Raw genomic sequence first — 15,344 nt, forward strand, 5'->3', positions numbered from 1 at the left:
AGACGTCAAAAGAACAGTGCCATACAGAGACAGAATGGCTTCAGATTTAACGGGAGTAAGGCTTAACTGAGGACATGAACATCAGAAATATGGGTTTGAGGGGTCAGTTAGAAGACAGCTGTTTTACAATGTATGCATAAGAAGCAAATACATCCATCTCCATGCTCCCCAGGAATGGTAAAGAGTAGGCATCCAGCCCCTAGGCTTATCTGTTCATGAAGTTTAACTATTGCTGAACCACTTTAGGGTTCCATAGTCTGACTTGCTGGTGCAGTCAGATCATATACACCTTTCCCCTTGGTCTATGCTCAGAGAACCAATGTTTGAGCAACACTTGGGTTCTTCCTAAGAGGATCAGCTTCATTTTTCTGGCTCTTCCCAGAGTATCTGGGGAATGTTCTTTCTCAGGCTGAAGTGATAGCCTGACATTTGGTTTAGGCCTCATCTGTGGATATGGTGTATATGCAAATCTGCTCCCGAGATGGGAAAAAAATTTTTTTTTAAATTTTACTATCATATTATTGTTGTACTGGGGATTTTGTAACATTTACAAAGGTTCTTATAATCTATCATGGTTGAATTTACCTCCTCCATCACTCTCCTTTATCCTCCTCTCCACCCATTCCTGGAATAGTTTTAACATGCTAAGATGGAAATTTTTCACTGACATAAGTTCCATCCCAAGGTCAGATCCTGGAGAGTTAGCTCAGCCCTCATCACAATGAGCTCTTCCTCATTGGACCCCAACCTCCCAGAGATTTCTGAAACTGGTGTACACTTAGAACAGCACATGGGTGTGACTGATCTGGCTTTTGTTATTCCAACACCTCACAAATACATAATATACAATGAAAACACAACTAGTCATCTTGATATATTGGATTTTTATTACTTTTTAATTGTACAAAGAGCACATGTGCATGAATTTAGAAAACACAAGGGAAATGTAGGGTGTTAAAAAAGAAATACAAAAGAAATCCACGACTTGAAACAAAAAATTCCATTCTGTGAATTGAAATAAAAAGTATTTTCACTTACTACAAAAGTGTTATTTCAATATATTAAGAAGTCTTTTGATTCAAATACAGTAGGGATTTTCCTTCAGTTACTCACTAACAGTCAGACTGAGTCTCACTGAACAGAGGAAGAGTCATGACATGACTTGAAAGCCACAGTGGGGACTGAGTATGATGGATGTAGGAAGATGTCATGAGGCATCACCATAAATAAATTCTTTATTAGCCGTTCAACAAGGCCAGCAGGGGATGTCACCATTTCAACTGTCAATGGGAAATGCCATCTCCATCCTTTTCCCTCGGATGACCTTCAGTGAGGGTTCTTCACACTTAGAAAGAGGGTAAAGAGAAGTGTTGAGCTGTGGTGCTGATGCAAAATGCTATGCTGCCTGATATTTCCAAAATGTCTATACTGAAGGTGAGCTGTGACAGAGACGCCTAAAGGACACGGGTGGCCATATATGATTTATTTTAAAGCATTTTAGAGAAGACTATTTGGATTTTGCCTTTCTGCTTCCTGTCTACACCACTGCTGTGGAGAGGGGTGCTGCTGATGCTGATGTTGACGCAGGGCTCATCCTCCATGACCTTGGCTGCCCCAGCCGCCCACCTGTCACTGTCCTGGCTTTCCAAGACTTAACTGCAGGGGGCTCTGGGTCCACAGTGGGTGGGTCTGAGCCAAGCTTGTATACTTTTAGCTGTGTGAGCTTACACAAGGTCCTTACCTATCGTCACAGTCTCTGTTCCTCAAGTGTGACATGGAGGTAATAGCAGTCCCTATACCTCACAGAATCACTGTCCTAAATGAACTATTAGGACTATTTAGGGCCTAAAATTAAAACAGTATCTGGTACAAAGATATTCTGGCTAAGTTTAGAAACATGAATTCCTCCTTATTCTTTTGAAATTTAAGAATTGAGGCATTTTTCTACCTATACAAAATTATTACGGAATTTGACATCAGTGTAATGTGTCTGCTACATTCATGCAAATATGACAAATGTGGCTATGATTGCATTCACATTTTTTGAAGTTTATTTTCAATACCTAAAGAAAATGCTCCACATTTAAATACCTCATTGTTATAGTTTTATTTATGAACACTTACTTTATAAAGCAGGACTCACAACTCCAAAAGTGGCTTTTCACTATCCTGTTTCTCTTCAGCTTCTTCTTCAGATCCTAGTGGTAAGGAAGGAGAAGGAAAGAAGTATCTCATTCCATTAAAGTTACAAACTGATTCACCACAATATAGACAAACAAAACTTTAGATGAAACATGCGTTAATCTTCAAGAGATTTAAAGTAACAACATACAATTTTATTCTATTTTTTTGTAGCAAGAAAACTTTTAAAATATAGCACAGCACTTGCACTAACTTGGCAAAATGTATTTCACTTAGGTACTAAAAACAATTGTCACATACCAGGAATTCTTAATGATAACTAGTCTTCATCAACTTTGTTGCTGACAGGCTTTTATACATATTTTTGTATGCAAATATTTAGTCAAGGTATTTTTGCATCAGGTGAGTGAGAGAGCAGCAATGGCTGCTGATGCTGTAGGCTGTCCAGAGGGTCACCTTACGCTGCTTCTAATGACCACTGTACAGCTATTCTGGATCAATGTCTCATGAGATTACATTATTTCTACATTTGACCCAGTCATCTGACTCTAGAATCTTTCTTAGGATGTAACTCTGAATAAATGATACTTATTATTCATTACCTAGATTTTCCTCTTGGAAAGGTAAAAAATAAAACTAAACATCTAAGAACTGGATGTTTCCACGAAATATCTTATATCCACTTAAAGCTAGGTTTATATATAATTTGTAATAATTATGGAAAATACATGTGCATTAAAGCAAAAGTAAATACATGATAAAAAGTACTTTGTATACCATAAGATTACATTTGACAAAATTAAGAACCCAAATATGTATATATGAAGGGATTAAAGAAAATAACCATAGACTTTTACATCTTTTTCTGGATATTCCAAAATTTATACAGTAAGTTTAAAGTAACTTCGTAAGTTTGAATTTCTTATTTTAAAACTGGGCTCTAAAGAACATACGCAGTGCAGACACAATGTTGTGAAGTTACAGCCTAAAGGAAACACCCTAAAATGTGAGTATGGACTCTGCTGAGTGGTTTGAAGGATTTGGGAGTTTAATTGTGTTCTTCCTATGTTTTTATAAAAGCACGTATTATTTTCACAGTTGGGTAAGGGAAATAAAAGGTGTGAGAAGACAGGCAGCAGGTTAGGGCGTCAGTCAGTTCACACAAACTGGGAGCAGGTGGCTTCACCTGCTGATCTACCCTGTAAGGAGGACACTTGTGTCTCATAAGATTGCTGCCTGGATTATAGCAAAGAACAAAAATGGTAGGTACATGGGAAAGAATGGCTAAGAACCAGCATTATATGCCACACCTTAACTTCATAGTGTCAAATAGTTCAGTAGGAACTTGGGTAAAATAAATAGGTCAAGCTGAAGTGGCTATAAGACTTTGCTTTCCAGCCCACTGATAAATCACAGAGATGAAGGAAGTTTAACTGCTTCTTCATATTGAACAGGGTCTCAGGAAGACAGTTAGACCAGGCCTTTCAGTTCATAGGCTCACTTTCTACCTGTCTAGCCAAGAGCATTTAAGCCATGAGGGTTTTATCTTTGGATTAACTGGGAATCCTAAATAAAGCCACACCCTTAAATAAACATAACTGCATGTATTCTTTTCATATTTTAAAAGGACCTCTGGCTTATGGCCTAGTGAAGAGGTCAGTAAAGCCACTCCATGAGATATACCTATAAAGGGTGGCAAAATGGACAAAATTAAGCATTCTATCCCTGTGGAAATGATTAGGTACATGCAAGAACTGGTGACATGCTCGTACGTGAAAAACTGCAGAACTCAGAGAACAACAGTACTACTCTTATCCAAGCAGCTACCTTCCCTTTATCACCCCCCTGCCAACAACACCCAGCCCAATAACTGGTAGTTCTTGGGTACAGCATGCCATGAGGACCAGCAGCAAAGCCACCAGCTCAAGGTCACTTAGTATGGAGTAGAAGCTATGCTCATGGTCAGCAGTGCTGAAGGAGAAATGACAAATCTAGGTGAGCAGGAGGGCAGGTGCCCTGCTAGCCTGAGGACTTCATAGTAGGAGCTGGCTTAGGGTGTTGTCATTTATGCATAGGGGAGACCCAAGAAGTTCAAGCTAGCCAGACATATTGAGCTGGGAAAGATCCAGAGAGGGCATGAAAGGTCTCGGCAAAAGGTCAAGGATGCAGAAGCCTTGAAATGACCTCATCTATGAGTGTGCCACCCATTCATGTACATGCCCATTTGGCAGAAGACAGCAGCCTTAATCAAGGGGCTTGAGAATGACTTCTGTCTAGTCACTGGCTACCACTATGGACACAGAGGACTCCTGAGAAGGGAAGCTTAAAAATAAAAGCAAGTCTCAGAAAAATCAACAGTCAAACAAAATCCTGAGAGAAAAGAGAAGTAGTCATATTCCCTGAGAAATATAATTTCATGTATAATTCACTAAACAAATAATCAATGAGTAGCAACCACAGCAAATTTGAGGGAAATCAGAATCCCCACAAAATATTTTAAAGTAGCAAATATAAGACATACAAAGAATCAGGCAAGTATAATCATTCTAAGGAAAAAAAAAGTCAAAACAAACTATGTCCTGAGTACTTCCAAAAATTGTACTAGAAAGTAAATATCCAAGCTGCTATTATAAATATATTCAAAGGGCTACACAGAATTAATTTAAAGAACTAAAAGAAAGTGTGTCACAATAAATTTTTAAAAAGAACAGAAATTTTTAAAAATTCTGGAGTGAAAAGTTTAAGAATAATGAAACATTTATGAGAGGGACTCGAGGATATTAAAGATGGTAGAAGAACTCATACTTGAAGGCAGACTGACAGAAATTATCCAATCTGAGAAACAGAGAAAAAGAAAAAAAGAGTTCAGAGACTTGAGAATTAACATTGTATGTGGGTGGGATTCCCCATAAAGAAGAAAATAATCAGGAAAATGTCTGAAAAAATAATGGCCCAAATTTCCCAAATTATTTGAGACATATTACTCTAGACATTTAATAAGCTGAAAGAACATGAATTAGGATATACACAAAAAGATCCATATGTATATCATTACTGTTTGGCTGAAAACCAATGAACAGATGAAAATCCAGCACATCAAAATGTATGATATTTCACTAAACCTATGTCCTCAGTAAAATTACGGCTTTAAATATGCACATTAAAAAAGAAGGTCTCAAGTCAATTGTGTAAAAATAAGCTACTTAAATAGGAGAAATAGAAAAGTAAGCTAAAGTCAATGCACGAAGAATCAAGGAAATAACTGACACGGTCCATTTATAGCCAATTAATTTTTAACAAATAAGTCAAGTTATTCAATGGGGAGCGGCTGCCTTTTCAAAACTTGCTGCTGGTACCAAAAGATAGAGAATGAATTTAGTCCTGTAGTTTCTCCATTTGTGAAAATTAATTTTTAAAATGTTCCATAATCTTAATTAAAAGAGAAAAAACTATACAAATTTCTAGATGAAAATACAGGAGAACATTTTCACGACAGAGTTAAGGTAAAGAGTTCTTAGCTATGACATCAAACATACTATCCATAAATTCATACAGTAGGCTTAATCAACATTAAAACTTGTACTTCAAAGGACTGTGAAGACTATATGAAGAAGTGAAAAGATAAACTAGACTGGGATAAAAAAATTACAAATCATGTATCTGATAAAGAACTACAATCTACAAGGTGTAAAGAACTCATACAACTCAATATTAAGAAAACAAGAGCACTAAACAAATGAGAAAAACCTTAAAGCACCCATTTCTTCAAGACATGTGAGTAACACATAATAAACACAGAAAAGATCTCAGTGTCATTAGGGTCATGTAAATTAAAACACAATATGATACTATCTTAATAAAAAGATAGACAATACCAAATGATATGGATAAGGATAAGGATATGGAGAAACTGAAACCCACATTCACTGCTGGAGGGACTGTAAAATAGTACAGCTACTTTGTAAAACTGTTTAGCAATTTCATAAAAAGTTGAACAGAACAGAAATCTTCTCTTAGAAACCCATCTAAGAAAAATAACAATAAATGTCCACACAAACACTGTGTGTGTGTGTGTATGTGAATGCTTATAGTTGAGTTAACTGATAAACAAAATATTGTACACATACACTATAGAACAGTATCCATCCAAAAAAAGGAAGAGACTACTGATATGTATTACAATATAGCTGGTTCCCTAAAATCTTATGCTAAGCAACAGAAGCCACGTGCAAAAATTACATATTGTAAAAAAAAAAAAAATTACATATTGTATGACTCATTAACTACCTTGAAAATGCAAATTCATCAAAATAAAAAGCAGACAGGTGGTCACATAGGACTAGTAGAAGTGGGGTTAACTGCAAGTGCACATGAAAGAAGTTTTGGAAACATGAGAATTTTTAAAAATTACATTGTGATATTGGTTAAAAAACATATATTTACTTAAAAGTCATTTAATTATACATTCTAAAAACATGAAAATTATAGTATGAAAGCCATACCTCCAGAGTTTTTTTTAACTGTTATTGAGTTTTCAATGCTTCTTAAAATTTTATTTATCACGTGGTAAACAATGAGTTTAAAATCTATTGGCTATACATCGTGATCATAGCTCATCTAATCAAGAGACGCTTGGAGAGACAGAAGACAAAAATAATTCCCTAAGTAATAGGAATAAGGCAAGGTAACCAGAGACAAAACAGAATGGGGTTTCTTCTTGGTGGGTTTTCATTGGAATTTTAGTGTCTTTATCTAGACTTGTATACAGCAGATGATATCGTGCAATTCAGCTGCTCCTCATTTTAAGTCAGGCTCTCCATTAGTTAGGGGTGAGGAACCCCTCCACACCCCACACCCCAACTTCAGGGCACACTTGGTTCCTTTCTGCTCTCTGAGTACAGAGGGTAACTTTAATCTCATCATCTGAAGAGGATCACACTTCCTCATTCTTACTCTACTGAGTATAGTAAGGCATGCAGGACCGTGGTTCCATCAATAAGCAAGCCTGCATACAAACTATCTAAAATATGCCCACTTCCTCATTTTTCTGGATACTAAAATTCAAGGTATCCCTTTATAAGTAAAAATGATAGCATTTTACTTATGGTGCCTTCACTTTCTTTCTCTTCTTTTCATTCATCCTACAATAGACATAATTTTTTAATTGTTTTATTATTCATATGTGCATACAAGGCTGGGTCATTTCTCCCCCCTGCCCCCACCCCCTCCCTTACCACCCACTTCACCCCTCCCTCTCCGCCCCACCCCCTCAATACCCAGCAGAAACTATTTTGCCCTTATCTCTAATTTTGTTGAAGAGAGAGTAAAAGCAATAATAGTAAGGAGCAAGTGCTCCTGGTTGACATAAGGATAGCTATACAGGGAGTTGACTCATTAATTTCCTGTGCGTGTGTGTTACCTTCTAGGTTAATTCTTTTTGATCTCACCTTTTCTCTAGTTCCTGGTCCCCTTTTCCTATTGGCCTCAGTTGCTTTTAAGGTATCTGCTTTAGTTTCTCTGCGTTAAGGGCAACAAATGCTAGCTAATTTTTTTAGGTGTCTTACCTATCCTCATCCCTCCCTAGTGTGCTCTCGCTTTTATTATGTGCTCAAAGTCCAATCCCCTTGTTGTGTTTGCCCTTGATCTAATGTCCACATATGAGAGAGAACATACGATTTTTGGTCTTTTGGGCCAGGCTAACCTCATGCAGAATGATGTTCTCCAATTCCATCCATTTACCAGCAAATGATAACATTTCATTCTTCTTTATGGCCGCATAAAATTCCATAGTGTCTAGATACCACATTTTCTTAATCCATTCGTCAGTGGTGGGGCATCTTGGCTGTTTCCATAACTTGGCTATTGTGAATAGTGCCGCAATAAACATGGGTGTGCAGGTGCCTCTGGAGTAACCTGTGTCACAGTCTTTTGGATATATCCCCAAGAGTGGTATTGCTGGATCAAATGGTAGATCAATGTTTAGCTTTTTAAGTAGCCTCCAAATTTTTTTCCAGAGTGGTTGTACTAGTTTACATTCCCACCAACAGTGTATGAAGATTCCTTTTTTCCCGCATCCTCACCAACACCTGTTGGTGGTGGTGTTGCTGATGATGGCTATTCTAACAGGGGTGAGGTGGAATCTTAGCATGGTTTTAATTTGCATTTCCTTTATTGCTAGAGATGGTGAGCATTTTTTCATGTGTTTTTTGGCCATTTGAATTTCTTCTTTTGAGAAAGTTCTGTTCAGTTCACTTGCCCATTTCTTTATTGGTTCATTAGTTTTGGGAGAATTTAGTTTTTTAAGTTCCCTATATATTCTGGTTATCAGTCCTTTGTCTGATGTATAGTTGGCAAATATTTTCTCCCACTCTGTGGGTGTTCTCTTCAGTTTAGAGACCACTTCTTTTGATGAACCGAAGCTTTTTAGTTTTATGAGGTTCCAGTTATCTATGCTATCTCTTAGTTGCTGTGCTGCTGGGGTTTCGTTGAGAAAGTTCTTACCTATACCTACTAACTCCAGAGTATTTCCTACTCTTTCCTGTATCAACTTTAGAGTTTGTGGTCTGATATTAAGATCCTTGATCCATTTTGAGTTAATCTTGGTATAGGGTGATATACATGGATCTAGTTTCAGTTTTTTGCAGACTGCTAACCAGTTTTCCCAGCAGGTTTTGTTGAAGAGGCTACTATTTCTCCATCGTATATTTTTAGCTCCTTTGTCAAAGACAAGTTGGTTATAGTTGCGTGGCTTCATATCTGGGTCCTCTATTCTGTTCCACTGGTCTTCATGTCTGTTTTTGTGCCAGTACCATGCTGTTTTTATTGTTATTGCTTTGTAATATAGTTTGAAGTCAGGTATCATGATACCTCCAGCATTGTTCTTTTGACTGAATATTGCCTTGGCTATTCGTGGCCTCTTGTGTTTCCATATAAATTTCACGGTACATTTTTCGATCTCTTTAATGAATGTCATTGGAATTTTGATGGGAATTGCATTAAACGTGTAGATTACTTTTGGGAGTATAGATATTTTTACTATGTTGACTCTACCATTCCATGATCTCTCCACTTTCTATAGTCTTCCTCAATCTCTTTCTTCAGAAGTGTATAGTTTTCCTTGTAGAGGTCATTCACATCTTTTGTTAGGTTTACACCTAGATATTTGACTTTTTTTGAGGCTATTGTAAATGGAATTGTTTTCATACATTCTTTTTCAGTTTGCTCATTGTTAGTATATAGAAATGCAAATGATTTTTCTATGTTGATTTTATATCCTGCTACCTTGCTGTAGCTATTGATGATGTCTAGAAGCTTCTGAGTAGAGGTTTTTGGGTCTTTAATGTATAGGATCATGTCGTCTGCAAATAGGGATATTTTGACAGTTCTTTACCTATTTGTATTCCTTTTATTCCTTCTTCTTGCCTAATTGCTCTGGCTAGGAATTCCAGTACTATGTTGAATAGGAGTGGAGATAGTGGGCATCCTTGTCTGGTTCCTGATTTTAGAGGGAATGGTTTCAGTTTTTCTCTGTTAAGTATAATGCTGGCTGTAGGTTTGTCATATAATGTTGAGGTACTTTCCTTCTATTCCTAGTTTTCTTAGAGCTTTTATCATGAAATGGTGTTGGATCTTATCAAAGGCTTTTTCTGCATGTATTGAGATGATCAAGTGGTTTTTGTCTTTGCTTCTGTTAATGTGGTTTATTACGTTTATTGATTTTCATATGTTGAACCACCCCTGCTTCCCTGGGATGAAGCCTACTTGGTCATGGTGAATAATCTTTTTGATGTGTTGTTGAATTTGGTTTGCCATTATTTTGTTGAGGATTTTTGCATCAATGTTCATAAAGGAGATTGGCCTATAGTTCTCCTTTTTGGAGGTGAATATACATAAATTTATTATTACCAAGTACTATCTTAGGTGCTGGGTGAAAAAAGCAGGAAAGGCAAACCACACCTTCCACATGCCCTCATGTTGAGTAGGGCAGGCAGGGCTGGGCCAGGGCAACAGACAGCTTCAGCTACTGAAGTCTCTTTCCTTTTCAGCTACAAGTGTAATGAAAAGTTTTTGCTCTAGAGGATAGTCTTCTTTTGTTTGGCACATGAACTTCATTAATAATTTTCAATTATAATTCCTTTCAAAATTGATCATGCAGACAATGTAAATAGAATAGAATATGACAAACAAGAACTTTGAGCACTGCTTCTCTGCCCAACACTAACTGATCTTCATTTTGTCTTAAACAAAGCAGTCATCCAGCAGAACAATGAAAATGTTTTTGTTGTTCTTTGTCTATAACTTGTAACTCAAAGAAATGGTAATTCCCCAGACGACCACTAGGTGGTGGTACACACCACAAGCATAAGTCAAAATGCCCAAAAGAGAAAAGCTTGATGGGGAAGGAAGGCTTCAGGTAGAATTTCTCATGTTATTAGTCTCTGATCTGAGTTTCTAATTAAAATAATACATTAGTGTTGAGAAATTGTATTTGTCATAGGAAAAGAATTAGCTAAAAAATAGATTTGTCTTAGTAAAAGTATCAAAACAGGAAATATGTTACACATTTTTTTTAATAACAAAAGACTGAGTCCTCTGACATAAAACATCTGAATGAAATCCTTCTAATGAAGTAATGACCAGTTTAACACTTAATTCTAACTTCTACTGCCTTAGAAATAGATTTTCTGCTAATCTATATATGTATTTCATGGGGCATCTGCATTTTACACTGCTTCTACACCCCACACCAATAGTCTACAAAACAAGTACCTTCTATCATTCACATCAATCCCTTTGCCTGGAATCTCTTTTTTATTATAGTGTGTGTTTAAAATATTGACTATGTCTAATGATGGTAATACAAGAATGTTATCTCTAACTCAAGTTGACAGTCCAATGGTAGAAACAGATCAGGTCACTGCTCAAGACAGCACAGTGAAAGGGCTGTGGAAGAGCTCCCAAGGACCATGCAAGGGACATCCTAACCAAGATTGCCAGAAGGATGGTGAGGGTAGGGAAGGGTGGATAGGCCTCTTTGGAACATTTGATTGGAGACATAAAGTTCAGAACAGAAACGCAAAGATGCACAATGGCTTAAGGGCTTTGAAGCACACCATGTTCAGAAAAGCTGAAAGAGCACAAGAAGGCAGTAGTAAGGTGAGAGGCTAGACAACTGGGAAGAGTGGTCACAGCAGTGTTTTTTGCCAAGATAATGGCCTACTTATTTCTTAGTCCTTTACACCACAAAGGCTTCTGGAGCTCAGGGCTGACATGATCAGTTTTGCACTTTCAAAGATATGGACAGGCATATGCTTCAGCAGTTATAAGCATGGACATTCACACTGGAGCCAGGGTTCTAATCCCAGCTCCACCACAATTATTTGTGTGATGCTGGGTAACTGCTTCCATTCTCTGACCTAAATTTGCTCATGTCTGCAATGGGGATAGTAAGTGTTTAACACCACAGAGTGGCTATGGGGAGCAAATGAGTGTCAGTAAAGCCCTGAGAACAGCTACTGGTACCTGTAAAGTCTTAGCAACTTTGAAAGCAGTTTTTACTGTGGCAGAATACATTTAACACATAGTTTAGCATTTTAACCATTTAAGTGGACCATTCAGTGCTTTAGGTACATCCTTACAATGCAATAGTCACCAATGATGCACTTCTACAACTTCCTCCATTCCTCATAACCACCATTCTACTTTGTGTCTATGAATCTAACTACTCTAGTACCACATCAAAATGATATCACATAAGCCTTGTCCTTTTGTTTCTGGCATACTTTATTTGGCATAATCTATTCAAGGCTCATACATGTTTAACCATGTGTCAGAATCTCATTCCTTTTTAGGACTGAATGACATTCCATTACATGCATATATCACCTATGTTTATCCATGTATCTGCTGATGGCCATTTAAGTTGTTTCACCCCTTGGCCATTGTCATTAATGCTGCAGTACAAATATTTTTGAGTTCCTGTTTTTATCTGTTTTGTATATACACCCACGGTATTAAGTTATATTGTAATTCTATGTTTACTTTTTTAAGAAAACACCATCTTGTATTCTTTAGGAACTATACCATTTTACATTCTGAACGTCAATGCACAACGGTTCACAAACTTCAATATATCCTCACCAATACTTCTTTACTGTTTTGGGTTTTCATTTTTTTTAAATCACAGTCATACTGATGGGGATAAAGTTGTATCTCACTTGGTTTGATTTGCATATTCCTAGTCATTAGTGATACTATATGTCTTTTCATGACTTTCTTGGCCACTTGGCTATCTTCTTTGAAGAAATATTTATTCTAGACCTTTGCTCATTTTTAAGTCAGGCTTTTGGCATTTAGTGCCATTGCTATTTTAACAGAGCTCTCTGGGACTGATTAGTGGAAGGCAAAACTGGTGGCTGGGAGAAAGGCTATGACAGAATCTGAAGCGATGAATTCTGACCTGGGGTCAGAGCTAACAGGAAGTAGCAAGACTGGAATAAGATGATGGTGGCAGGAAAAAATAAGGAAGGAGTGTCAACACAGTTCTGTGAGTAATAAGATGTCAGCCAGAGAAAGGGGCAAAGTTCACAGACAGGCACTGTTTCTGAGTTGGACACTTGGGAGGGTAGAGCTGCCATTCTGAGCCATAGGCAATCTTAGAGGAAGGCTGGCTTAGGAGTAAAGGATAATGAAGGGAACGTTAGGACCTGTTCTTTGCCCGCCTATCTTCTGAGATGTAGATCACAAACCACAGTGTCTGTGCTTCTCCACTACTTTCACTTTTTAGAGATCTGTGTTTCCCCACCAGTCTTACTTAATTTCGCATCCTGGTGTGCTAAATGTGCACAATGTAAAGAGAAATAGAGAGGGCAGAGCTTTTGACTGGCAAAAACACAAATGGCAATCAAATTTTTACCTGCTTCAGATTCAGGAGGGGAATAAAACTGACCATCAGAAAATCCTGCAGGGATGAGGGCTGCTCTCTCTGATGCATCCTGAACTATCAGGAGTCCTGGAAGAGAAAAAATGCAGATGCTGCAAATAACCTTATCTTCCTGATTAGTCTTTTGTAAGATTAAGTATTGTAAAATGGTACTGTTATTACATCTAAAAAATCTTAGAAAAAAAGAGGTACTCTGAAAATCTTTCAACCAAAGTATAAAGGTTTCATTAATAAACCATGAACCAATCCTGTGAAGACAGAAAACCAAATAGTTTTATAAACTAACCTCATGTTACTCCTGCGATGTCAAACTCAGCATTTAAAGCATCTCTCCCTTGGGAATTCCAACCTTTACACAAACCTCCATATAATCTCAAAACCAAATCGTAAAGTAAAATCAAAACCTGGTCAGCCTATACAAATAGTCATCTGTAGTTGGTAGAGAAACACCAGATGTCAACTGTAACACCTCAATAGTCTTTAATAAATATATAGAGTAACGAAGGTGATGAAGAAATATTTTACTTAAAAATAGGGGGTTTCCAAAGAAATGAAGAATATCAAACAGTGAAGAGAAGAGAAGGAAGTTTAAGAACACTGACAAGATGAGGAAAACCATCAATAATTGAGGTCATTACTGACGGCAGAGTCACCACTAAGAAATAGTGCGAGGAAGCACCTGGCCAGATAGATACCAGACACGTTGCCATATCTGCTACTGACAATGAAAACAAATGCTGTTTCAACATCTTCATGAATTGTTCAGCCTGTTGTTTAGTTACTACGCAATTGGTTTAGTCATGTTAATACTTGGTAAGTTTTCAATAAAGTTCAGTCTGACATTTATAATAAAAGAAGCCTTCCATGCATTATCACAGCACATGCCCCTTCTCCACCAGAATACAGGGCACAGTACAGAAGACACACCTTGCACTACTGATAAATATGTTATTTAAATTTACTCTTGACAATTCTTTTCTTATAAACTGCTTTTCAGTTAATAAAATTTTCTAAAATAAAGCTACATATGCAAAGTTACTTTCAGTTCTGTTTCTGAAGTTATAATCAAACTTAACTTTCCATAAGGTGTAAGATTATTTCCCTATGAGGCAGATCATGAAAAAGAGCACAAAGGCAGGTCTGGAAATGGCATGGGTTCTGCATTGAGGCGTCATCATTTAACCTCCAAGAGGGGTGGGAGGACACTGGGGTCCCACTAAGCATCACTGAGCACTCAAAGGAGGACGGGGTAGGCTGAGAGGGCTAAGCAGGGCTCTGGCTAGTCTTCCTTCCTCTGAACTCCATCTTAACCATTGCAGCCCCAGCTTTGGATACCTAACTGCTCCATTTACAGCCCATCCTAGGTCATCGTCATCACCTGCTGTATGCACAGCAATATGACACTTTGCAAAGCCACTTACTTATATGTAAATTTACTGCCTCTGCTCATTTAAGATTGGTTCAGTTCTCTCTGTCCTTAAACAGCACAGTTCCATTTATTTGCACAAAAACATATTATCTATGATGATTATAAATAGTAAGAAAAAATGAACCTATCTGAGGAGAGTTAGGCAGTGGCCATTTTCGTCTTTTTTGACCAGTGTTCATACTTTCTTCCAGGAAAAGCCTGACCCAGAAGTCAGTAGGTTGACTCCTGTTTCTATCCTCTCACCCCTCCAACCCTTCCCTCGATTCTGATATAGCCACTGAAGAACAGGATACATCACTCCACCCCCTGCAGCTTGGTTCATATCAAGATGCCACATCACTCTCTTGCAGCTTGGGGCAGTCAGGATCAGGAGGAGGACTCTAACTAGGACTCACTGTTTTCCTCTTCTGCTTCTTGAGGTAACACTTTGAAATCCAGGAACCACGTTTCAATCCAGGCGAGAATGAATGAAATGATGGGTAGCACATAGCCAAATGCCCCTTGAGAGAAAAGCTGGAAGAAGAGACATGGAAATAAAAGGAAAAAGTATTGACCATGTGCTCACACTGGAAAAGGGGGCTTTATCATTGCAGAAAACAATGGTATAGGAAAGGAGGTGGCCGTACCTTTGAGAGGATCACTTTTGCTAATAAAAAGGCACTGGTCACTGCTGTTGTCAACTGCAAGACACATAACACAGCATCACTCAAATGGGACACTTCACACAGAGAAGGCCCCTCCTTCACATGAGACTCATCAAATCCAGGAGCAGGTGGTACCTGAGACACCCTTACCTAGCCTGGCTCCTTCCTACATTACTCTATCTCTATC

At 37.8% G+C, this 15,344-nt stretch overlaps 1 protein-coding gene across 4 annotated transcripts in view; it reads right to left on the minus strand.

Moving 5' to 3' along the window:
- Nucleotides 1-864: 864 nt before the first annotated feature.
- Nucleotides 865-15,344, minus strand: part of Stard3nl (STARD3 N-terminal like) — a 60,458-nt gene continuing 45,978 nt past the window's right edge. For all 4 annotated transcript variants that reach the window (XM_074065274.1, XM_020186861.2, XM_074065275.1 and 1 more), the window contains 5 exons: nt 15,140-15,193; nt 14,909-15,026; nt 13,058-13,153; nt 2,125-2,198; nt 865-1,345 (listed from right to left, as the gene is read on the minus strand). In XM_074065274.1, coding sequence (XP_073921375.1) covers nt 2,140-2,198; nt 13,058-13,153; nt 14,909-15,026; nt 15,140-15,193 — 327 coding nt within the window. In that variant the 3' untranslated portion in view covers nt 865-1,345; nt 2,125-2,139. The remainder of the gene's footprint in view (nt 1,346-2,124; nt 2,199-13,057; nt 13,154-14,908; nt 15,027-15,139; nt 15,194-15,344) is intronic.

The sequence above is a fragment of the Castor canadensis genome, chromosome 2 (genome assembly GCF_047511655.1).
Source record: "Castor canadensis chromosome 2, mCasCan1.hap1v2, whole genome shotgun sequence".
NCBI classification, from domain to species: domain Eukaryota; kingdom Metazoa; phylum Chordata; class Mammalia; order Rodentia; family Castoridae; genus Castor; species Castor canadensis.